Raw genomic sequence first — 24643 nt, forward strand, 5'->3', positions numbered from 1 at the left:
CTTGAACTGGGGAACTGTACCCAACATAAATCACGAAAATGAGAGAAAATAAAAGAAATTGTTTAAATCTGCAACTATAATCAGCCTTTTTCAGAGTTAAGAATTCTCTATTATTGTACAAACTCTCATCACCATAATATTCTTCCTCATTGACCTGGAAACACTGACATTCACTATTCTCTCTGTAGTAATGCAACACACAAAGTTCCTTCAGCCCGAGGGGTATAGCATCAATCAGTCTACCTACATATAAAAAAATCATTTCTCCCTCATGCTTATCCAACTTCCCCTTAAATACTCCTGTGGTAGCATGTTCCACATTCTCACCACCCTGTGTTAAGAACTTCATCCTGAAATCCCAATTGGATTTATCAGCCACTATTATATTTATTGCCCCTGGTTCTGGTCTCACCCGCAAGTCAAAACCTCTTCTTTACATCTATGTACCAAACTTTCATAGATTTTTAACAACCTTCAGCAGGTCATCCCAAAATCTTCTCTTCTCCAGGGAAAAGAACCTCAGCCTGTTCAATATTCTCTGACAGCTATAAACACTCAATTTGAGTATACATTTTTGTAACAGTGTTGAAAATTTCTCATAGTACTTCACAGACAAGCAATTATTTTCAAGTTCTGCGCTTACGTAGGAAAACAACAGGCATTTTGCAAAACCAATATCCCACAAGCAGCAATAGGTGATTCACTGGTTAATTTGTTTTTCAGGTTATTAACTGAAGGCAGCATGTTGGTCGAGATCCCAAGAGTCCAAGAGATCCTGTTCTTCACAACTGGGCTCGCTGAACTATACTGGCTCCCAGTCAAGCAAGGATTTTAAGATTCTCATCCTTGTTTTCAAATTCCTCCATGGCCTTGCCCCTCCCTATCTCCTTGATCTCCTTTAGTCCTATAACACTCTGAAATATCTGTGTTCCTCTAATTCTAAACTCTTGCAGATCCTTCATTTTAATTATCCAACACTGGTGCCCCTGTGTTCAGCTGCCTGCACCCTAATCTCTCAAATACCCTCGCTATATCTCTCCGCCTCACTTTCTTCCTTTATGACACTCCTTAAATTTTATTTCTTTGACCAAGCTTTTGGTCATCTGCTTTTATATTTCCTTATCTGGCTCCATGCCATATTTTGTTTTACAATGCCTCTGAAGTGTTTTGAGATTGTTTTTTCATTGAAGGCACTAAATAAACTCAACTTATTGAACATTGTTGTTCTAAGTACACACACCTACCTCACCAGATGAGGCCAACAGTTCAACATGACCAATGCAATACTCCATTAGTGCTGTGATTGCTCAAATCCTAAACCCGAGAAGGTGGATATTAGGCTGCAAGATACCTTCAGTGCTAGTGGAATAATTTCATCCCTCTTGTCCCTGTGGTTATACCAGCTTTGCATTCAATACAAAATAGTTTTTAAGAGTTTGCATTTTTCCTCAACAGAAGAGTTTATTTCACACTTACAAAAGTCAAGGGACAAACCCCATTTTGATGATCAAAAGGTCTGCCAAACAACTATGGGCTTGCTTTTTCCATTGAGAGAATGTGGGGAAAAGGCAATAACATATTCCTTTAAGTACTGATCAAATATTTACTTGTCCTTAGAAGACCACCTAATCATGAACGTTAGCTCCATTTGCCCAAAAGCCCAGCTTCTACCTCACTTGAAATCAGCAGGCAAGAGTAGGTGCCAATTCGAATGCACGGTTCTCTCTCTATGTGCAGCACTACAGCAGTCATGCACGGTTCTCTCTCTATGTGCAGCACCACAGCAGTCATGCACGGTTCTGTCTCTATGTGCAGCACCACAGCAGTCATGCACGGTTCTCTCTCTATGTGCAGCACCACAGCAGTCATGCTTGTTTCTTTTTTGTCCCCCCAACTTCTCGCCCATTATCATGCCAGTTACAGCTTGGTTTAGCTTGAACTATTGTTCGAGTAATCTGTATTAATTCTTCCACATATATGACAGCGAACCAAAACCAGAGTAGGCACAAAGTGTAAGAGAGTACTAAACCTAAACAACTGTTGAACAGGGAAAAATTCCTAGTGTGTTGCAGGAGAGATTTACTATTTGATGAAAATATTATAAAATGTTTACGGGCAAGTAGCATTCAAAATTAACACTGAAGAAGTCACCTACCTGGCTTGGTAATCATTGCGTATCAGAAGCATGTGCTGAAGAATAGACAGGAAGTACTGTTCTGCTTTGGAGTCCTTCACAGTGTTCAGCAGCATCTGGAAGACTTCATTCACATCTGTACAACTATTGTTAAGGGGACATGTCAACAATACCTTGATTCTCTTAGATAAAGTGGTCTGCTCTGTTCCTTATCACTGGATCCCTTAGATTGCTGAAAGTTGAACGGAACATGGGGGGGAAGAAAATGCTTCCATTGTAAAAGGGCACGTCCACCAAAATTAAAACAAAAAGTTTTAGGGAACACTATTTGATGGGACACAATTAGGCCTGGGTTTTTGCTACCAAGGTGGATAGCCTGAGTTGGGAAATTTCCTGACTTGCCACACCCACCTGGATGGAAAGGCCCCAAAATGGCACAATTTTCGCTCCGGGACAGGGGAAAACAGGTGAAGGATAGAGTCAGACCCGTTGCCCCCGGAAGCGAATCGGAGACAACCACAGGGATGGCAGAGTGCCAAGGCGGGCTGGTTAAAAGATCCACAAAGGTTCTCTGGGGCTTTGACTCAGTTGTATTAAAAGGTTGTTAGCCCCTCTAGCCCTCACCCCTCACATAACACATAATGAGGACAGGTGCAAGAAGTTTTTCAGTAGAGCTGGATAGCCTCATTATGCATGTTTGGCTGAGAGCCCAAACTCAAAAGAACTTTCCCAGCAGGGGTTTCTGTTCTGACAGCTGGAGAGAATTGTTGACTTTGCTTGATTAATATTGTTAAGTGGTTATAATAAATTGCTCTGTGATCTCTTTTGTCAATGTCTCAATGTTTACTTGTACAAGATTAAGAGCTGTTATGACCACAGCTGGTGTTAATTGCTGCGCAAACCAAATCCCAGAGGGAAACTTGGCTTACGGGCCATTATCTTTTTCTTGTATTCTGAAACCAAGATGATGACTTCCCAATCTCAGCAGTAAGAAGTGCAGTAACATATTTACTTTTAATTTTTAAAATCCCAAAAGTTTTATTAACAAAAATAAAAGAAAACTTAGGCACCCAAGATTACAGTTGCACAATTATGGTCTTACAAAGCATTCACCCAAAAACACTCTACTTTCCAGGCAACACTCCCTTATAGATGTTTACTATGAAATCCAGTAATATTACACAAGGCAAACTACCTTCGCTTCAATAAAGGTGTACCACATGACCTTTACCCTCTTCCACTCTGCTGTGGAATCCACTTCAGAAGCCCAAGACCTTTCTGGCTTGACTGGATGGGTGATTCAAACTGCATCCTCTCCCAGCTCAGAGCTCCAGCTATCTCCAGCCACCTCTACCTCAACAGCTAAATCCAGCTATCCAGTGTAACTAATGTACATTTTTTCTCTTTCATCTCTGTTCCATTGTTCTCATGCACCTCCTTGAAACTCAAGCCATTCCAAATATAAGATCTTTCATGTTTCTATCTCATCTTTGCTTTTGGGTCAGTAAAATATAATATCCCCACTACTATTTACCTATGGAACTCCTGCAAGATGCAAACATGTTTCTTGTTACCTCTGACTCCCCTTTGATATTCAAAGAAACTCTCAGCTTATCTAAAAACGCAAATGCTAGATCTAACCTATTTACTTGCACCTCAAACTTGATACCCCTATCTTTTCATGTTTCCAACCCTCCAGACAACCGGACTCCTGTCAATCTCTTGCCCAACTTAATTACATCTCACACACACACATGCAAACACAGCCTTTTTTACAAAATAACACAATATTCCCCAAAACATTAAAAAATAACATCCATTCTCACAGCTGTGAAGTGTTTGAAGCCTCTGTTTTCAATACTTTAATGGTCTGTTTGATTGACACTTTTATAGGGTTGTAGGAATAGCAGTTTTTTTCTTGTATGAATGCAAGTTGTCGTTGTTATTGATTGTTGTCAATAACACAGGTACTGACGGCTCATAGAATAGCATCCAGGCTGCTTGTGGAGGCCCACAAAAAAGCTGAGCAGGTTAATATCGGGCAATTCGGGGAGTGATGGTGGAGGGAGTGGTTTGAAAAGGGAAGGGAATTTGTAGTTGATAATACCCCTTATCCTGCACTACATTTCCCCTGGCTGATAATACCTTCATCCTGCACTTCCCGAGTGAATAATACAGCCGCCTCAACCCCGTCAGTAATACCCTCACACCCTGCACTTCCTCCCAGTTAATAACACTCTCAAGCCTGCGCTCCCTTCCTGTCGGCAATACCCTCAATCCTACACTCCCTCCATTGATTAGCATTATCAAACACAAAATCATAACCCATCTTTTCTCTATTGTATCCCAACAGACCTGGTATCCATTTCCATTATTTTCAATTTATAACAGAATTTTCAACAATTCATTTTAACCTCTTTTTAAAAAAAATTCTTGTATAAGTTCCTAGAGGCTGCAGGTCAGAGCAACCCATCCGGATAGAACCATTAAAAAGGAAAAACTTAGCTAAAGCTGTACTGCAAACTAGGAATTAGAAAGCCCTTGCAGCAAACAGTTGCTTTTAAGCAGCAGTTAATTGCATGATTTCTATCAGTACAACAGGCCAAGATAAGCTCAGTGGATGAGGATAACAGAACTAATGGAGCAGCGATACAGACACAAGCCTTTCCTTTTTATGCAAAATGAATCATCTGCTGTCATAGAATAAGCACTTTAGTATGGGAACTGCATGCATGAGGCAGACACACTGATTGGTAATCACAGTGAGTTGTTTGAAGGATCCACATTTAGAGCACCCATTATATGCCTTATATCAATCTTCAATACAAAATTAAGAGAGAAATGTGCCACGAATTTTATAATGCCACAGATTTTAAACGATTCTGCACGACTGTCATAATTACAAGGTCTTGAATATTCCCCCATTATCACTGCACAATCCTTACATCTGCCTGTGAAAAAGCAACATCCTTTTTATCCCCAATCTATTCATTTGCAATTATAATTGAAGGAGCCAGAATGCCTTACCTGAACTAGACGCACTTTCTTTTTGAAGGAACAAATAACATCTACAAATAACAATCTAGAACAATTATCATCTCAATAGCCCAATCACTTTGCCCAACTGAAAATACCAACCGATTAAAACTTTTAAAAGTGCTACAAAGTTTAACTCTCAATTTGCACATTCACATTCCGTGTTTGAGTTTTAAAAAATTCTGGCTTATATCGGATAGCTCCTTCAAACAGCCAGCATTAGGCATGAAAGGCTGAATGGCTTCTCTCTATGCTACAAGATTTGATGATTTAGTGTGTAACCTGCATACCTAAGTCACACACGCATCTAAATTTCCCAGTGTCAACTGCTAGAGCACCTCGGGACATGTTACTACTTTAAAGGTGTTACATAAATGGTAGTAGCTGTTGCACTAAGCTGAGTTAGCTGACCTCATCCAGATCAACACTTAGCCTCAATGCCATTGGACTATACAATGGTACCTATTGGCACATGTGGACATCGGATGAGACAGGGTGGAGCTCAACTGGAATGTCCTCGTACATGAAACCTGATGTGTAGACTCCTCCTTGCAGAAAGGTGACATGGGTGCTTGGGTGGGATTTTGGAATGGGCTGGGGGTTGTGGGGGGGTGGGGTTGCTGTGTGTGTGCGGCAGTGGTGGTGGGATTACCTTTTTCATTAACATGAGTGTTAGGAACACCAGAAACGCTCGAACAGGAGGCGGCCAATCAACCCCATTAGTCTGTTCTGGCATTCAGTTAGATCCTGGCTAATCTGTATCTTATCTCAATCTACCCCAACTTGGTTCCGTATCCAAACAAAAATCTATCAATCTCTGGCTGGCATCATAGGTGGAGCTAGGAAAGGAGAGATAAATATTGAGAGAAAAAGAATGATGAAAATCAGAACTACAGATGGTTTTCTCATGCATACCCATTCCCCAACTTATTTTAAAAATAAACAAAAAGTTCTTTCCCCACTTTTTATTTCCACCAGCCTTTTGCAATGACTAAATGAAGATTTTTTTGGCTTCTCCCAGCAGATTACGTGACTGCCGAGGGTTGCAAGTGTCTAGTCATGATGTTCCAGGCATCATGAGTGAGAGGCCTCCTTAACAGACCAGCTAGTCATTTCCTGTCTAACATTCTCATATGTCTCTCCAACCATTTCTCAGATTATTTTTCTCTGAGTTGCTGGAGAAATTTTTAACGTAATTTTTTTTTGCCTCACCCAGATTTTCAGATTGTTGGTGGGGAAAGCAAACATTGTCGGTCATGATACAAGGTTGGTTCATGACTGTTTGGCCCATCTTTATTCATCCATTCAGAAAAACTTGTTTGCCTTACATCCTAAAAGTTTGGCGATGCATTGCGTAGCTCCAAACCTTGATCACAGGAAGGCTTAAAACAGAAATACTACTGAAACACCCAAAATGAATTAATGGAGGCTGTTTCCTTTCTCAAGATCGCTCATGGCCATGGAATTTGTCACAAAAGAATTTGCTAAAAACTCCAAGTCACTTATGATAGCTTGAAAACTTTCTGTAAAACTAATCTCAAACTCCATCACTTTTATTTACATTTGTTTCAACACAGAACAAAAAAAAAGTCAGTGATCAGTTTCAAATACACGACTCTGCTTTTAAATTTGATCCCAGCAATGTTAACAACTGCCGGCAATGACATAAAGGCGCTTACTGTGATTTCCTACAGGAGTTCAAAGAAATATCAAGGAATGGCTTGGATTTCACAATATCCATTACATCCAAGATTTGTGTGAAATTCTCCGTTCCTCAGTATTACTAAAGTATTCTGTATTGGGCATTAAGAGCTACAACGACCACATTAAATATATCTCAACTTCTTTATAGAATCTTACAGCACACAGAGACCATTTGGTCCATCGTGTCAATTCTTTCATCCATCTCTAAAAATATTTTTTCAAATATTTATCCAATTTCCCTTTTGAAAGTTACCAATGAAGCTGATTCCACTACCCTTTCAGGCAGTGCTTTCCCAATCATGACACTTGCTATGTAAAAAAAAAATCGCATTTTACTCCTGCTTCTTCTGCCAATTATCTTAAATGTGTCCTCTGGTTACCAACCAGTTCCTCCCTAATCTACTTAACCCAAACACTACAGGACTGTTCTGTTCTGAGATGACTAATTTCAGCCGAGGGGGTAGACGGGAAGTTACAAATGGCCTCAGTACTCAAGTGATGGAGAGGTTAAAAAAAGACGCACAGCTCAAGATCACACTCGTGTCAATAGCGGCCCCATGCTCAGCTGCACCTGACTGTGCTTCAGTTGAGCACAGAAACAGCAACAACGGTCATCAATACCCTTCCCTCCAACGTCCAACCAACTGTAGTCACGCCAAAGCAATGAATACTTGGGTGAGGCACAGGCATTGTGGTTGACTCTTAACTGCCCTCTGAAAAGGCTTAGCTAGCCACTCAGTTGTGGCAATAAGGCATGGTCAACAAATGCTGACTTCACTAGTGATGCCCATAGCCCATAGAAGAAATAAGAGAGAATGACAGGGTCTGTGGGACCAGGCTAAAACTGGCTAAAAATCTTTCAGAAAATGGCAGGAAGAAGGGCACGGAAAAAAAAACTGGTGGCAGAAAAATAACCCTCCCATAATTGAAACTGACTTTTGATTCCGTACTTGTAATTCAAGCAAAATGAACTAGTGGCTGTCCATGTTGTGCTCATGTTTCTGTCCACTAATTGCTACCTCAAAGCTATTTTAGTGATTCAAGGTTATGATGATCCGCTTCAAGTGAATTACAGATTGTTGTAGTGGAAGGTTTAGGGCAGGATTTATGCTCAGTTACGGTTAAATGTCAGTAGCCAAGACCAGGAAATTCCACGAATGAGTATGTATTCATTTTGTGCAGGCGCCACTGTGTTTATGATTTGCAGATCTGTTTTCACCAGAACATAGCTTCTAATGGTGAATGAAGATTTGAACCAGATGTTTCCAGCACAGTTGTGAAAGTTGCAGGGTGTTCTTTTTTTGCTGTAGTTTTGCTGCCCTCCTGTGGTACAGCTTCATAGTGACAACCAGTTCCAATGGCACCACTCCAAAACCCTGGCTCACAGAGCTGAAAACTTAAGCTGTTTTTTTGTTAATGGGAAAAGGAGGTGAAATTTAATTAATTGATAAATCTGTACTGAACTATGTTCAGGCCCCATTCACACACCAGGCTGTTTGAACTGCAAATAATTTACGTGAGTTTTGTTTTGCATCTACTTCAAAACTGAACTAAAACCAAAATCAATTTTCTTTCAGGTCTGGAGACAACAGGTCATATTTCAACCCTTGAGGTTGAAGCAAAAATAGAAATATGAAGTGAGCAGGCAAAAATAAAATCACCACAAATGCACCAGAGGAATGAACATGCATAACAAGTGGTTTGGTTAGAAATCCTTCAAAAAGGGCCAATACTGCATGAAGCACTCAGACACATAAATATAACATATGGAAAAAAAAAATGAATATCTGCCAAGGTTATTCATAAAATATAAAGGTGTCTTGGAGCTGTAAAGACCATTGCTGTCTACATAGTCAATCACAAAGTTAAAAGCAAAGTACCACACAATATCTCTCTGCCATATTAGTTCTAGGCTATTCTAACAAGTGGCACAAACAAGATGGCATGAATCTCTTCCTTCCGTGCTATAAGCTTCAACAGTTCGAATTGCTTCTTTTGCTAAATAAAAAATTATAAGATTGCATTTGAATTTGCTGACAATACTCGTTAGGGTCCATGCATTTTATGTGAAGTCTTTAAGCCTTTATCGTTTGAGTTCAAGTGGATGTGAGAACTTAGTGCTTGATTATCAATGCTCAGCTAATAGTCACCTCTTAGAAGCCTGAATCTTGAACATTGAAAAGGTCTCCCCTGAGCTTTCTTTCTCCCGTGTACCTTAGTCCTTAATGCCTCTGCAAAGTGCCTTGGGACGTTTTACAATGTTAAAGGTGCTTTACAAATACTTGTTTCCTGGTACCTCACAGGTAATAACCAGCAGCAACTTAATCATTTTCTTCTGTACCTGTACAGAGTCAGATTATCTCCGTTCAAATAGGGAACAGAGAAAAAAGAGTAGGCCATTTAGCCCAAGTCTGTTTTGCCATCGCTGGTCTGCAACCTAACTCCATACACCTTTGTTCACTATCCCTTAATATCTTTGGTTGACAAAAATATTTTTCAGATTAATAATTTATCTAACATCAACTGCTGTTTGTGAAGGAGAATTCCTAACTTCCAACATCCTTTGCATGTAGAAGCATTTCTTAATTTCACCCCCAAAAGTTTGGCTCTAATTTCAGACTATGCTATCTAGTCCTAGATTCCCTTACCAGTGGAGCTAGACATGTGTCAAGTCTTATACTGAATAAAACACTGAGTCATTTCACAGCTTGAGTGCGAGGGGGTTAAAGGTTAAATTAACATCGACACGTCCCATTTCCAATAGTCAAATGTGATCTCTATCAACTGTGTAAATAATTCGTTCAACTTAACTGCGCCTTGTTAGAACACAAGAACATAAGAACATAACTTGCTAATTTTCTTGGTTTCCACAATGTTCAAATGAAACGTAGATTTCCTCTGAATTTACCCTGATTATTTGGGCTTTAATTCACCTTCACCTACCATTCCCCGCCCACACCTGCAGGGCCCCTTTCGATTTTCTCCCAGCCTTTAATGTCGAAAATAAAGTGGACTTTGAGCTTTTAAGATCGGCAATTAAATCTGATTTCAGGAAGTTCATACACAAATTTAAGGCAGATAAGTAAACACACCAATTGTTCACAGTTAGAAACAAGGGATAGAGAGAGAGGAAAAAAAAATGAGTATGCCCAAGTATATATAAATAAAGGAAGTTTCTGTTAAATGTTGCTTATCTGCTGAAGCAACTTCAGCTTATGTCGCACTTTTAGACAGCTCACTGACAAAAAAAAGTCAGGAAGGCCAATTTCAAAATAAACTAAAATCAGAGCAGGCCCTTCAAAGTGCAACATAGGCAATTTCTATCCCAGAAGTGATGACAGGAAGTTGGTTTCAGGTTTTTGACAAAACACAGTAAACTTTCACATAGCTTGCATATTATAAATTAACCCAACAAGAAGGTATCTATAAACACAGCTTTATTCCAGGAGGCCTACCACAGTCCTCACATCCACACTCGAGCTAAAATCCACACAAGACTATTCCACAACAGTCCAGTCAGTGGTTAATCTTTGATCAGCTCATTACCTCATAATTTAAATAACAAATGAGCTTTTAGGGAGGCGAATCCCATGATGGGAAGTTAGAGGCAAAACAAGTCAATGACTAAAGCTGCCTTGGGAGATCTATATACCAACACCAAGCCCGATTACTATCATTAGTTAACGCTAATTGGATTTTTGCAGCACGTTCCCTTAGATTGCTCTGGTCTCATTGAAAATTGATGGCATCAGAGTGTGATCAATTTCGTACTATTTCCCAGCACCTCCTGCATCACTCCATTCCTCTGGGCATTAATGCAACGACAAGTTTTTATATAGCATCTTTAAAGCAGTAAAAAATCTCGAGCCAGCTCCAAGGCAGACATCAATGGTCACTATGTACCCAGATTCACAGAAACAAGCAGTGGCACAGACAGAAAAAGAAAGCAGATCGTTCCAACTGCCTGCAATGTGCATGGGAATCAGAATAAGAAGAATGGCACTGGAGAGTAGCGCGGGGGCGGTGGGGGTAAATACACAGTATTAACACCAGGCAAATCAGTTTGTTTCAAAGAAATATTAGTACTTAGAGCACCCTAAGATGATAGAGAGCAGGATTTTCCCAGGAGTACATGAAGTTTAAAATTAAAAATTCGTTGGTGAATGCTGGCGTTGTTCACAAGGCCAGCATTTGTTGCCCATCCCTAACTGCCCCCGAGGAGGTGGTGGTGAGCCCCCCACTTGAACCACTGCAGTCCATGTGATGTAGGTACACCCACAGGGAGTTTCAGAATGTTGACCCGACACTGGAGGAACGGTGGTACAGTTCCAAGTCAGGATAGTGTGTGGCGTTCCCTTGCCCTTCAAGATGGTAGGGGTCATGGTTTTGGAAGGACTTGTTGAAGGTGAGTGAGTTGCTGCAGTGCATTTTGTAGATGGTACACCCTGCTGCCACTGTGCGTCGGTGGTGGAGGTAGTGAATATTTAAGATGGTGGATGGGGTTCCAATCAAGCAGGCTGCTTTGTTCTGGATAGTTTCGGTGTTGCTGGAGCTGCACTCATCCAGGCAAGTGGAGAGTATTCCATCACACTCCTGACTTGTGCCGTGTAGATGGTGGACGGGCTTTGAGAGTCAGGAGGTGAGTTACTCGCCACAGAATTCCCAGCCTGTGACCTGCTTTGGTTTCCACAGCATTTATATGGCTGGTCCAGTTAAGTATATGATCAATTATAACACCAAGGATGATGATGATGGGGGATTGAACCACTGAACATTGAAGGGAGATGGTTAGATCCTCTTATATTGGAGATAGTCACTGCCTGGCACGTGTGGTGTGAATAGAAACATAGAAACTAGGAGCAGGAGTAGGCCATTTGGCCCTTCGAGCCTGCTCCGCCATTCATCATGATCATGGCTGATCATCCAACTCAATAGCCTGCCCCCGCTTTCTCCCCATATTCTTTGATCCCTTTTGCCCCATGAGCTATATCTAACTCCTTCTTGAAAGCATACAATGTTTTGGCCTCAACTACTTTCTGTGGTAGTGAATTCCACAGGCTCACCACTCTCGGTGAAGAAATTTCACCTCATCTCAGTCCTAAATGGTCTACCTCATATTCTCAGACTGTGACTCCTGGTTCTGGACTCCCTCACCATTGGAAACATCCTTCATGCATCTACTCTGTCTAGTCATGTTAGAATTTTATAGGTTTCTATGAGATCCCCCCCTCATTCTTTTGAACTCCAGCGAATATAATCCTAACCGACTCAATCTCTCCTCATATGTCAGTCCCGCCATCTCAGGAATCAGTCTGGTAAACCTTCGCTGCACTCCCTCTATAGCAAGAGCATCCTTCCTCAGGTAAGGAGACCAAAAACTGCACACAATATTCCAGGTGTGGTCTCACCAAGGCCCTGTAGAATTTCAACAAGACATCCCTGCTCCTGTACTTGAATCCTCTCGCTATGAAGGCCAACATACCATTTGCCTTCTTTACCGCCTGATGCACCTGCGTGCTTACCTTCAGCGACTGGTGTACAAGGACACCCAGGTCTCGTTGCACATTCCCCGCTCTCAATTTATAGCCATTCAGATAATAATCTGCCTTCCTGTTTTTGCTACCAAAGTGGATAACCTCACATTTATCCACATTATACTGCATCGGCCATGCATTTGTTCACTCACTCAGTTTGTCCAAATCATATGGAAGCATCTCTGCATCCTCCTCACAGCTCACCCTCCCACCCAACTTTGTGTCATCTGCAAATTTGGAGATATTACATTTAGTTCCCTCATCTAAATCATTAATATATATTGTGAATAGTTGGGGTCCCAGCACCGATCCCTGCGGTGCCCCACTAGTCACTGCCTGCCATTCGGAAAAAGACGCGTTTATTCCTACTCTTTGTTTCTTGTCTGCCAACCAGTTTTCTATCCATCTCAATACACTACCCCCAGTGCCATGCGCTTTAACTTTACACGCCAATCTCTTATGTGGGACTTTGTCAAAAGCCTCCTGAAAGTCCAAATAAATCGCATCTACTGGCTCCCCCTCATCAACTCTACTAGTTACATTCTCAAAAAATTCCAGTAGATTTGTCAAGCATGATTTCCCTTTCGTAATCCATGCTGACTCTGTCCAATTCTGCCACTGTTTTCCAAGTGCTCAGCTATTAAATATTTTATAATGGACTCTAGAATTTTCCCCACTACCAACGTCAGGCTGACTGGTCTATAATTCCTTGTTTTCTCTCTACCTCCCTTTTTAAATAGTGGGGTTACATTAACTACCCTCCAATCTGAAGGAACTGTTCCAAAGTCTATAGAATCTCGGAAGATGACCACCAATGCATCCACTATTTCTAGGGCCACTTTCTTATGTACTCTGGGATGTACATTATCAGGCCCTGGGGATTTATCAGCCTTCAATCCCATCAGTTTCTCCAACACCATTTCCCTACTAATACTGATTTCTTTCAGTTCCTCCCTCTCACTAAACCCTGTGTTCCCCAACATTTCTGGTATGTTATTTGTGTCCTCCTTTCTGAAGACAGAACCAAAGTATGTATTTAGTTGGTCAGCCATTTCTTTGTTCCCCATTATAAATTCCCCTGTTTCTGACTGTAAGGGACCTACTTTTGTCTTCACCAAACTTTTTCCCTTCACATACCTATAGAAGTTTTTACAATCAGTTTTTATGTTCCCCGCAAGCTTACTCTTGTACTCTTATTTTCCCCTTCTTAATCAATCTCTTGGTCCTCCTTTGCTGAATTCTAAAGTGCTCCCAATCCTCAGGTCTGTTTTTTCTGGCCAATTTGTATGCCTCTTCCATGCATCTAATGCTATCTCCAATTTCCCTTGTAAGCCATGGTTTGGCCACCTCTCCTATTTTACTTTCGCGCCAGACAGGAATAAACAATTGTTGCAGTTCACCCACGCGCTCTTCGAATGTTTGCCATTGCCTATCCACCGTCATCCTTTTAAGTAACATTTCCCAATCCATCATAGCCAACTCGCGCCTCATACCATTGTAGTTGCCTTTATTAAGATTCAGGATCCTAGTCTCAGAATCAACGACGTCACTCTCCATCTTGATGAATAATTCTATCATATTATGGTTGCTCATCCCCAAGGGGCCTCGCACAACTAGATTGCCAATTATTCCTTTCTCATTACACAATACCCAGTCTAGGATGGCCTGTTCTCTAGTTGGTCCCTCAACATATTGGTCCAGAAAACCTTTCCATTTACACTCCAGGAATTCCTCCTCTACGGTATTGTTACTAATTTGATTTGCCCAATCTATATGCAGATTAAAGTTACCCATAATTACATGTTCCTTTATTGCATGCTTCTCTAATTTCCTGTTTAATGCCATTCCCAACATCACCACTACAGTTTGGGGGTCTATATACAACCCCACTAACGTTTTTTGCCCCTTACTGCTTCTTAGCTCTACCCATACAGATTCCACATTGTCGGAGCTAATATCTTTCCTCACTATTGCGTTAATTTCCTCTTTAACTAGCAATGCAACTCCACCGCCTTTTCCTTTTTGTCTGTCCTTCCTAAATACCCCTGGATGTTCAGTTCCCATCCCTGGTCACCCTGCAGCCACGTCTCTATAATCCCGACTATATCATATCTGTTTACATCTATTTGCACGGTTAATTCATCCACTTTATTGTGCATGCTCCTCGCATTAAGGCACAAAGCCTTAAGGCTAGTCTTTTTAACATTACTTGTCCCGTTCCCACTATTTTTCACTGAGGCCGTTTGATTCTTGCCCTTGATTTCTCTGCCTATCACTTTTCTTATTCCCCTTTCTGTCTTTTGTTCTTGTCCTTGATTCCCCATTTCTCTGACTCCGTGCCTAGGTTCCCATCCCCCTGCCATTTTGTCAGTTATCAGCTCAAGCCTGAATGTTGTCTAGATCTTGCTGCATGCAGGCATGAATTGTTTTGGTATCTGAGGGGTCACAAATAATCCTGAACATTATGTGATCATCAGCAAACATCCCCACCTCTGACCTTATGAAGGGCAGGGCGGGTGGTGAAGATGGTTGGATCTAAGACACTACCTTGAGCAACTCCTGCAGTTATGTCCCAGGACTGAGATGATTGGCTTCCAACAACCACAACTATCTTCCTTTGGGCTAGGTTTGACTCCAACTAGCATACACTCTGGCCTTGTGATATACATGGTTTTAGTTCAGTACAATATGATTTTGGGAAGAAGGCATTGGTGTTCAACAGGCTCCACTGGAATCAATTGAAACCAGATTGCTACCCAGCCTGATCACTGTGCACAAAGTTAGGACAAATTTAACTGTTCAGTTCTGCGCAAAGAGGGAAGCTTCAACAACACCTTGTGTGTTGCCAAGATTATAGGTTTCTTAAGAAACTAAAGCTATCTCCATGAAAAAGTACACAAAGGCACACAGCTAGTGTCAGACTACCAAGTGTCACTGAAAGGATATTCCATTTCTATTCTAATATCTTCCAGACGGTTTTTCAAATCGTCCGAATCTTCCTCTGAATGTTCATCAAAAACAGACAGCTGCACATTGAGTTCTTCTGTTCCAATTTTCCTCAATTCCTAGAAAACAGTAAATGAGACAATACAGGTGCTTGTGAATGCATTAACATTCTAACCCTTCGACGCTTAGCGTCTTAGAGTATCAAGGTGTGCGGATTTATAGTATCTCAAGTGCCCATAATATGAACATTTGGATTATGTTCTCTGTAAGGAGGTAAGTTCTTTATGAGAAATGTTTAGAAGCTATCAGAAAGGAGATGACGTGAGGCAAGCTTCCACATGCAAGCTGGTAACAGTGAGTATTATGACTTCACTAGCTCTCTTGACCTCCTCACTGCCTGTGCTGCTAGGTTGCTTGTCCACTATCCAACCTCAGATCAGCCACAATTTCTCCCAGTTAAACATGGGAAAGTTCAAAGCCATTATCTGCAGCCCGCCATGAGCTCTGTTCCCTCATCACCAACTCTAACCTTCTCACCCCCAATCTCAGCCACAGTCTCAGGCTGAACCAAAACATTTTCATCCTCAGCAACTAATGAAGGTCTCAAACTGAGTTTTTGACTCCATATCCTCTCCACCTCAAAGACTAAATGTTTCCACCCAATTACATTGTCCAACTCTGCTTCTACCTCAACCACTGTTATTGAGACCCTCATCTATGCTTTTATCAATGCACTTGACAGGCCTTCCATCCTTTCTCATCTATAAACCTCAGCTCATCTAAGCTTCTTCTGACCCATTTTGTACCAAGTTCCATTCACCATCATCCCTGCGCTTGCTCATCTACCCTGGTTCTCCATTTTCCCAACACTTCAAATAAAACTTCCATTCACTTGTTCAAATCTCACCACAACCTCACCTCTCCGAATCTCTGTGGCCTTTTCCAGCATTGACACTTCTCCACCATCCCTTCAATCCCAAAACTCATTAGGGCTTCTGATGCTGACCTCGATTGTGTTTCCTCAGTTTGCCTCAGCACTGATAACCACGCATCCAGCCAATTGAATTCCCTTTGTGATCCCCAACATCTCTCCATTTCCCTCTCCTCCATTAACATCCCCCTTAAAACAAGCCTCACTGACCAAGGATTTTAGGCAATTCCTTCTCGAGTCCAATTGTTATTTTACTTACAAATCATCTGCCCAATTTAAATTGTTGAAAGTTTGTATGAACAAAGTTCATTTAAAATTGCTTAGAAGTTAAGTACATAGGTGCACAACAGCTGAGTCGAATCAGGAGGTTCATGCCCGTAATATTTCACACTGTGAATAAATCTATTCCAAGTAAAGATTAGCTTTGGTTTCTTCTTTCACCAACCGGCTAAAGGGGGTTTAACAAAGTGTGCTTACCGGTAAGATCCGATTGAGACCTAAACGCATGAACTCGCTCCGCAAGTGAATCCTGAAATCGAGTTCGTCTGCAGGAATGATGAGGGCATTAACGAACTGCATGCATGCCACCTGGCCAAAGAGAAAAGAATTCCCGAGCAGTTGAAAGACAATTGTACTGACGATACCTCATTACAAAAAACCCAATTATTATCACAATTTACACAGCAGCAATAATTCAAAAGAACCAAGAAGGTCCCAGGTTTAACTTATGGCAAGGCTGCTGATCTCAGCTAGGCCAGCAGTTAGGGTGTTACAATTGAGCAGAAAAGATAAGCCATCAGTCTGGGTTCCTCCACCTGAATTTACTTAGGAACAGAAGGGGGTCTTTGACTGTTCTGCTATTCAATTAGATCATGGCTGATTTATGCCCAAATTCAATCTACTCCAGTCTTAATGCCACTACCCAACAAAAATCTATTAATCTTAATTTTGAAATTTTCAATGGAACCCCTAGTGTCAACAGCTTTTAGGGGGAGAGAGTTCCAGAGTTCCACTACCCATTGTGTGAATAAGTGCTTCCTAACATCCAGGCTCTAATTTTAATGCTCTGCCCCCTTTGTACTGAACCCTCCCATTAGAGGAAATAATTTTTGTCTATCAAGCTCTTTAATCATCTTGAACACCTCAATTAGATCATATCTTAATCTGCTCTATTCAAGCATAGTCTATGCAACCTGCCCTCATAATTTAACCCTTTTACCTCTTCATCAAACCCTGTTAGAAAATCGGCATAGGAGGCAGATAAGCCAGAAGTGAACTGGGCTTAAGTGTGATCCACCCCATGGTCCTCACTGTCAAAGCTCACAGTCAGTGGAAATCTGACAATCCTCATGAGATCAAACCCCAAGAAAAAAATAAAACACGAGTGGAGGGAAAGAAAATTGGCCATGGCAACAAAATATATAAATCCTAAAATTGCAATGAAGCTGATTGTTGAGAATGAAGGTGACTGGAACAAAGTGAAATTTTAAAAAGGATTGGGTCATCACTGGCCAGGCTGGTGTTTATTGGGCGTTCCAAGTTGCTCTGATGTGATGGCGGCAGATGTTTTTCTTGAACTGTTGCAACCAATTCCTTGGAACGATACAATACAACCGAGGAGCTTGCTGGGGGATTTAAGATTCAACTGGGTTGGTGTGGGTTGAAAAGGCCGATTGAAGTCCCTTTACGCAGACACAAAAGAGGTGATTTCATGGGTTTCCTCTTCTAGGATGCAGCCCATCAGCCAAAAGGGCAACAGAATGACTAGGTTTTAAAACATAATCTAAAGCACGTAATGAGGCTCTGAACTCGATATGGCATCTGTCCCATGGAGAAATCCAGATTAAATCATTGCATTAGCTCCCTCACTCTTTGCTGATTCCATCATCCATATGCTATTGGGAGACACTTCACCAGTGAGAGATATTCTGCCATTTGAGAAACAGCAACAAACTTCTTGAAGACATGGTGCCATATTTCTAGCCTACAACTAACAGATCCATATATTTGATACTTAATACCTATTCACAAAAGAATACAGCAATTAAAAACATTTAAAATTCACAGAGGTTGAAAGGTATTTGGAATATATGTTATTTACTCTGCTAGTCGATGATCTCAGTAACGGGTTTGGTAATGGTGCCACCACAATGTCCCAGAATTTGCTCTTCGCCACGATGCATCAATATCAATATTAAACATAACTTGTTAGATTCACACTACAGGGTAACCAGTAAGTTAAAGGTCTATTTGTACTGGCTGAGTAATATCATTTGGGGATCCTGGATGTTTAAACTTTTACCTTAACCCCACACACCTCCATCACTAGCATCATGCATGTGGTAAAACCTAGTGTATCCTGAAATGGGTGAAGGGTATATTTGAAGTATAACAGGACCAATGAAACAAATTTATAGCTCCAATATAAATCAGGGCATTTTTTTTAAAAAATGGACTGAGTTTTTGTCCAATTTGTTTTCTCATAAGTATGACTTGCCTTCAGCGGTATGCTCTGTTCGACCTTTAATCCATCCAACAGTGGTCTGAACCTTTCACAATCCTTCTGCTCTGCTCTTTCTGTCACTGCTTCCAGTACTTTTTCATGTCTAGAAGGGGAGTGTGTGAATACAAAATCAGCATGAAGCAACCAGTAAAAAGTTCAATTTCCAATAATCACTTCACAACGCACAGCTAACCTTTCTACCTTCTGTTTCCTTTTAACATTCACATCTGACTGCACAAACACCGCTTCATAAAATGGGACATTTAAAAAAAAGCTCAGTTCTGCACATGGAAATACTCTCAGAATTAGTGGCAGTTCATCTAAAAGGGCTATGCCACGATAGCCAAAATACATGCAATGGTTCGAGTATCAATGTATCTCTGTTATTGAATCTTGTGCAACAATTGTTGCTTTTAAAGAATCATGTGCTTACATATTCTCAGGACCTTGCAGGATGCAGATTGCAGACAAGAGCTTGGCAGCATCAATCATCATGGCTGGAACATTGGGATCTGCGGCTTTCACCAACAGCAGAATGCCATCTTCTGAATCCAGCATCATTTTTATCCCATACTGCAAAGTGAAGTTAAAAGAAAATCACATTACCTTCCACAAGAAGGGCTCATGAATAAATTAAGAATAAGCTGCCAGTGATAAATTGTGTTTTAACAAAGAAACATGAAGCCGCGTTTGCTCATCTCAGATCCTACGGGGCCCTCTGTTCACGTCCAAATTATTTATTTGTTTTATTTACACATCTTCAATTCCTCGCTTCGGAAGGGGAGCTGCTAATCCCAACAGAGCCTTGAGCCATGAACGAGCTGGAAACCTCAAAGCCAGCCAACGCTGTGTAGCACAGAGCTGGGTGGGAGGGAGAGAGGCGAATTACAGTGGTTACAGCCTGGGTCAAATTTTGTGCAATTCCTGCCAGCTGCACATTGCTGCACATCTTGCAGACCATAGGAGGCCCTCCCATAAAATTTACAGTACCCAGAGGAGGGAGGGCGTATCCAAAAATGAAGGCACCTGTGAGATTATTTATTTTTAAAATTTCTTTCACAGGATGTGGGCATTGCTGGCTAGGCCAGCACTTATGCCCATCCCAAATTGCCCTTGAAAAGGTGGCGGTGAGCCACCAAAAACGATGTCTTCAGTGACGCTGCAGTCGGAAAATGAACATTCCTTCAGCCTCAGCACCAATGAAACATCTGAGCTTCTGATGCTCTTGCAAAGCAAAAAATGCCCCACTTCTGCATTCCCGAGTTAGTCTATGGCTGATAATATTTGGTGCTTACTGGTAATTGAACAAGGTTAATGAGGAGCTAAATAAAATCCCAAGTTTTAAGAAATTGAAGTTCTATCAAGTGGGTCCAACACCAATCTATCCAATATTAATGAAACACTCACCGTGTTGTTCATAAAAGCTTTAAGGCACCTAATAATTTCATGTTGAATTTTGTAGTTCACACTGCAAAAGAGAATTATGCAATATTAATACATGCACGGAGAAGTTGGTGCTGTACCCAATTGTGCTTTTAATCCTGTGACCAACTGTAATAAGTCAACTAGCACAGAAGAAGCTGCAAAGGCAGCATCGGTGGAAAAAGTGCCTGTCCACTTTTCAGGTTTTAGGACCTTTCCTCCGAGCTCAGCACTGACCTAGCTGACATCCATACGTGTCCCATAAGTCCACATGATCCATCTTTCATTTGTTGCACTAACACTCCCCAACTGCACTGCACCCTCTTCCCTTTTGTCATTTAGTCATTCCTGCCTTCCACCCTATCACAAACCTTCCCTTTTGTTCTTTCCTCGCCTCCCTGCTTTCCCAGCATCTGCACTTGTTTAAAAATTGGTGCATCTCTAACCTTTTGCCAGTTTTGATGAAAGGCTATCAACCTCAAATGTTAACCCTGTTTCTCTCTTCACTGATGCTGCCGGATGTCCTGAGCATTTGCAGCATTTTCGCTTTTTATTCTGCACTTAAGTACCCAGGCAAGGATCACATGGTCGAGGTTACGAACCATGGCCTACTGCAGAACCAGTGAATTTTTGGTTATGATAGCAGAAGAGCTAGTATTTCGAGGGTCAACAGCTGCTAACAGACAAAGGGTGCTTCAGGAAAAGAGTATGTGTTTCCTTTAAGCACACATGAGGAATGCAACAAGAAACCACCTCATGTATTCTTTTCCCTAGTCCTATTGCTCGTTGAAATTGAAAATGCGAGGCTCTTAAGAGGAACTGATGAGGAAAGCACAGGATAGCAAGTTGTAGAGAAATGAGCAGGGGACCAGCCTTTGGGCAGATCACCACTACCATGGGTCACCTGGTGTCTAGAAGTTTCCCATTATCCTTTCCTAACAAAAGAGTTTCTGTTGCTAACTGTAGCATCTCAACATGAGACCAGCTAACTTAACACAGACCAGGGATTGCACTTGGGGCCATCCCTCATTGCTAGAAGGGTCAGTATCTTTAACAGGTGAACCCTTTGGCGCACTTGATACTTTCAAATTTTCTTGGGATTAACTAGTTTCTAAAGAAGGGAAATGGTTGGAAATGAGACAAGGTTTGAAATGAGTCCTATTGAAATGAAAACAGAATTACCTGGAAAAACTCAGCAGGTCTGGCAGCATCGGCGGAGAAGAAAAGAATTGACGTTTTGACTCGAAACGTCAACTCTTTTCTTCTCCGCCGATGCTGCCAGACCTGCTGAGTTTTTCCAGGTAATTCTGTTTTTGTTTTGGATTTCCAGCATCCGCAGTTTTTTGTTTTTATTTTTGTTTTTACCTATTGAAATGAGTCCATTCTAAAATTGAAAACCAGGCCACTTATGTACTATTTTTAATAGAGATATTTGATTTAAGGAAGTCACGTCAACAAAGACAAGCTCAAGCATATTTGCAAAAAAGTGATCACTAAAAATAAAGTAGTGTGATTACTTTACCTTGGAGGATCCAGTTCATCCTGCAAACCTTTCAATATGTTCAGTAGTGTTGCTAGCCCCTCTGCACCAAAGTTCTGCACCCAACTGTTTAAAGAAAAAAAAATTATTCTATGCAGTTTGCAGACACAGGGAGCACAATGCTAGGCTTGATATAAGACAATTCTTGGGTTATGGCTCGGTAGGCTTTCCAATGTTACTCTGAGGAATGCTTATTCTTAGTTTAGACCACCTCTGAAGGTAACCTGAAGGGACCCAATGGCAAGGCTATTGTTGGCAGCAGTTGGTTCAAGTAACAGCTTAATGTTCTCAGATGTCAATGAATTGCTAATGTCGACCAAAGGCATCAATTCCTCAACGCTGAATCATCCCAGTGTTTCCCTGACATTAATGGGTACCACCATGTTCAATAACAGCCAAACACATGTCAGTGGATTTCTTAGGTTTATTGTTTTTGCCTTATCGTGACCTGAGTGACATTAGAAACAACCTTTAACCGTTCCTTACAGTTTCAGGTTAAGGACTCAAAAATAAATTTGGCAAGTTGTAGTTTTGTGTGTAGGGAACAAACGCTTAACATGGCTGCGAGTACCAGGAATTGTTAGGCTAGCACATTTTTCACAGCATTTAAAGCTTTTCAGAGGTGTCAGTGCAGACAAGCTGACAACTCTGGAGGAACCAAGTTTCTTTTAGTAAAGGTAATGCCTTGTGTGGGTCTATGTTGAAGGATGCACTGGATCTCAGAATCAACTTGGGCACTGAAACTGCATTCAGTGTAAAAGTGTAATCTGTGGATCCCCCACTCACTTTGTCCCTCCCTAAACCTCCATCTCCTCCTATTAAGTGCCCCTCAAAATCTATTGCTGGACCAAGCTTTCACTACTCTGTCTAAAAACCTCCTTTGCCTTGACATCAATTAATGTCCGATTACACTTCTGCAAAGTACTGTCAAGGATATATAATAATTCTCATAGTTATTGGAATTTATTGTAAAATAGAGTAATAGTGGGATGTGTCTATGTGTGAGATTTAATTGAATTAGAGGCAGCTAGTTTGGGTGCTTTGATCTAAAGAAGAGAGGTTAGGTTTGAAATGTTAATTGGATAGACATGGGAAGTTTAGAAACAAAGGCGTCAAGGGAATATTTGCATTTTGAAATAACCCAGACTAGATTGTTTTCAAAGGAGGGGTGAAATGTGTCACCTGGCCAGGTGAAATTTAGAAAGTGTGTTTATTTTTCCCCAAAGGTTACTAATAAAACTTAGTGCTATGAGGGGGTTTTATTATCAGGGAGATAAAGTCCAAAGACATAGTGAAACAATGGGTATTTGCATTCGAAGAGAAAGATATGCATAAAGAAGGAGCAAGGGCTGTGCGTAGGGGAAGGCATTTTTAAGATCCTACAATTGTGTGAAAAAGCCTTTAGCATCTATGCCTCAAACTGCTGTCTTCAAAGGACTGAAGTTAAGAAAATTCACTTAGAATTCCACTTGTTCAGGCTACCATGTTTCTTTGCCTGGGTCTTTTAAAATCTGGTGTCTTACTGTTGCCCTAACGAAAGTGTAACTGAGTTAGGTGGATTAGGGGATTTAGAAATTATTATTTTTAGATATATGTATGTATTTAAAGTCATTTCTTTTATTAATAAGTTTTTAATCTAGTTTTGGAAAAACTTAAGACTTAGTATTATTACTGCTGAATTCAGGACACGCATCTCAAATTTTATACAAATTGCAAAACAAGTTGTGGCAGTTGTTTCAAGTTTCCCTTTGCGATTTGAACAACTCCGCATTTCCCATTAGCTGTACCATAACAAGTACTATGGGCAGTTTTACTACAGTAAAGGTGCTATATAAATGCAAGTTGTTCCTGACATGCTTTCTATATTACAACAGAGTCCACGCTTTAAAAGTACGTAATTAGCTGTAAACACAAGGTGAAGTTGAGGTTGTGAGGATTTTCTTTACCCTCTTATATGCCAATACTGTACAGAATATTTGATTCTGAACACCTTATCTTCTTTTTTGGGTCCATGGTACTACTGTGCCAGCTAAGGGCACAGCTTTTCATCCTTTTGCTTGTTCTGAAATGAACAAAGCTGGTTATGCGATGTCACCAAAATCAAGCACTGAAGGCTCCCAAGAAACATTAAAAGGAAAGCATAAAAGTCCCAGGGATGCCAGATTAATTAACAGAAACAGGAAGGACATAATAGCTCTGGAGAGAGTGCAGAGGAGGTTTACAAGAATGGTGCCAGCGTTAGAAAACTACGAGGAGAGATTGGATAGATTGGGGTTATTTTCCTTAGAACAAAGAAGGCTGAGAGGTGACTTGATTGAGGTGTACAAAATTATGAGAGGAATAGATAGAGTGGACAAGATAAAATTGTTTCCCTTGATGGAGAATTCTAGAACCAGGGGACATAGATTCAAGATAAGTGGCAGAAGGTGTAGGGGGGACATGAGGAAGAACTTTTTTACGCAGAGGGTACTGGGTGTCTGGAATTTGCTGCCCAAGTTGGTGGTAGAGGCAGAAGCTTTAAACTCTTTTAAAAAGTACCTGGATCTGCACCTAAAGTGCTGTAAGCTGCAGGGCTATGGGCCAGGTGCAGGAAGGTGGGATTAGAAAGGGCACCTGGGTGTCCTCAGGCTGGCATGGACAAGATGGGCCGAATTGCCTCCGTCTGTGCTGTAACTTTTCTATGGTTCCAAAGTTTGATATCGCGATGTCACTCTAAGCTGCGAAAGAAGCTAAAACTGTGTCTTAAAGAAGTCAGCCTTGGTTTCGTGTACAGCACTCCCACTCGAGCCAGAAGGAGGTGGGTACAACATAGGAATATGAAGCAGAAGCAGGTCATTCATTCCCTCGAGCCTATTTCGCCATTCAATAAGATCATGGCTGATCTGACAGTAAC

General features: G+C 41.1%; 1 protein-coding gene across 1 annotated transcript in view; it reads right to left on the reverse strand.

Moving 5' to 3' along the window:
• Window positions 1-24643, reverse strand: part of diaph1 (diaphanous related formin 1) — a 348897-nt gene that overhangs the window by 237805 nt on the left and 86449 nt on the right. The window contains exons 6-12 of the mRNA XM_078551232.1: window positions 21733-21816; window positions 20196-20256; window positions 19222-19361; window positions 18783-18891; window positions 16763-16873; window positions 15354-15473; window positions 2156-2271 (exon numbers count right to left, since the gene is read on the reverse strand). Of these exons, the coding sequence (XP_078407358.1) occupies window positions 2156-2271; window positions 15354-15473; window positions 16763-16873; window positions 18783-18891; window positions 19222-19361; window positions 20196-20256; window positions 21733-21816 (741 nt within the window). The remainder of the gene's footprint in view (window positions 1-2155; window positions 2272-15353; window positions 15474-16762; window positions 16874-18782; window positions 18892-19221; window positions 19362-20195; window positions 20257-21732; window positions 21817-24643) is intronic.

The sequence above is a fragment of the Cetorhinus maximus genome, chromosome 10, assembly GCF_964194155.1.
Source record: "Cetorhinus maximus chromosome 10, sCetMax3.hap1.1, whole genome shotgun sequence".
Taxonomy (NCBI): Eukaryota; Metazoa; Chordata; class Chondrichthyes; order Lamniformes; family Cetorhinidae; genus Cetorhinus; species Cetorhinus maximus.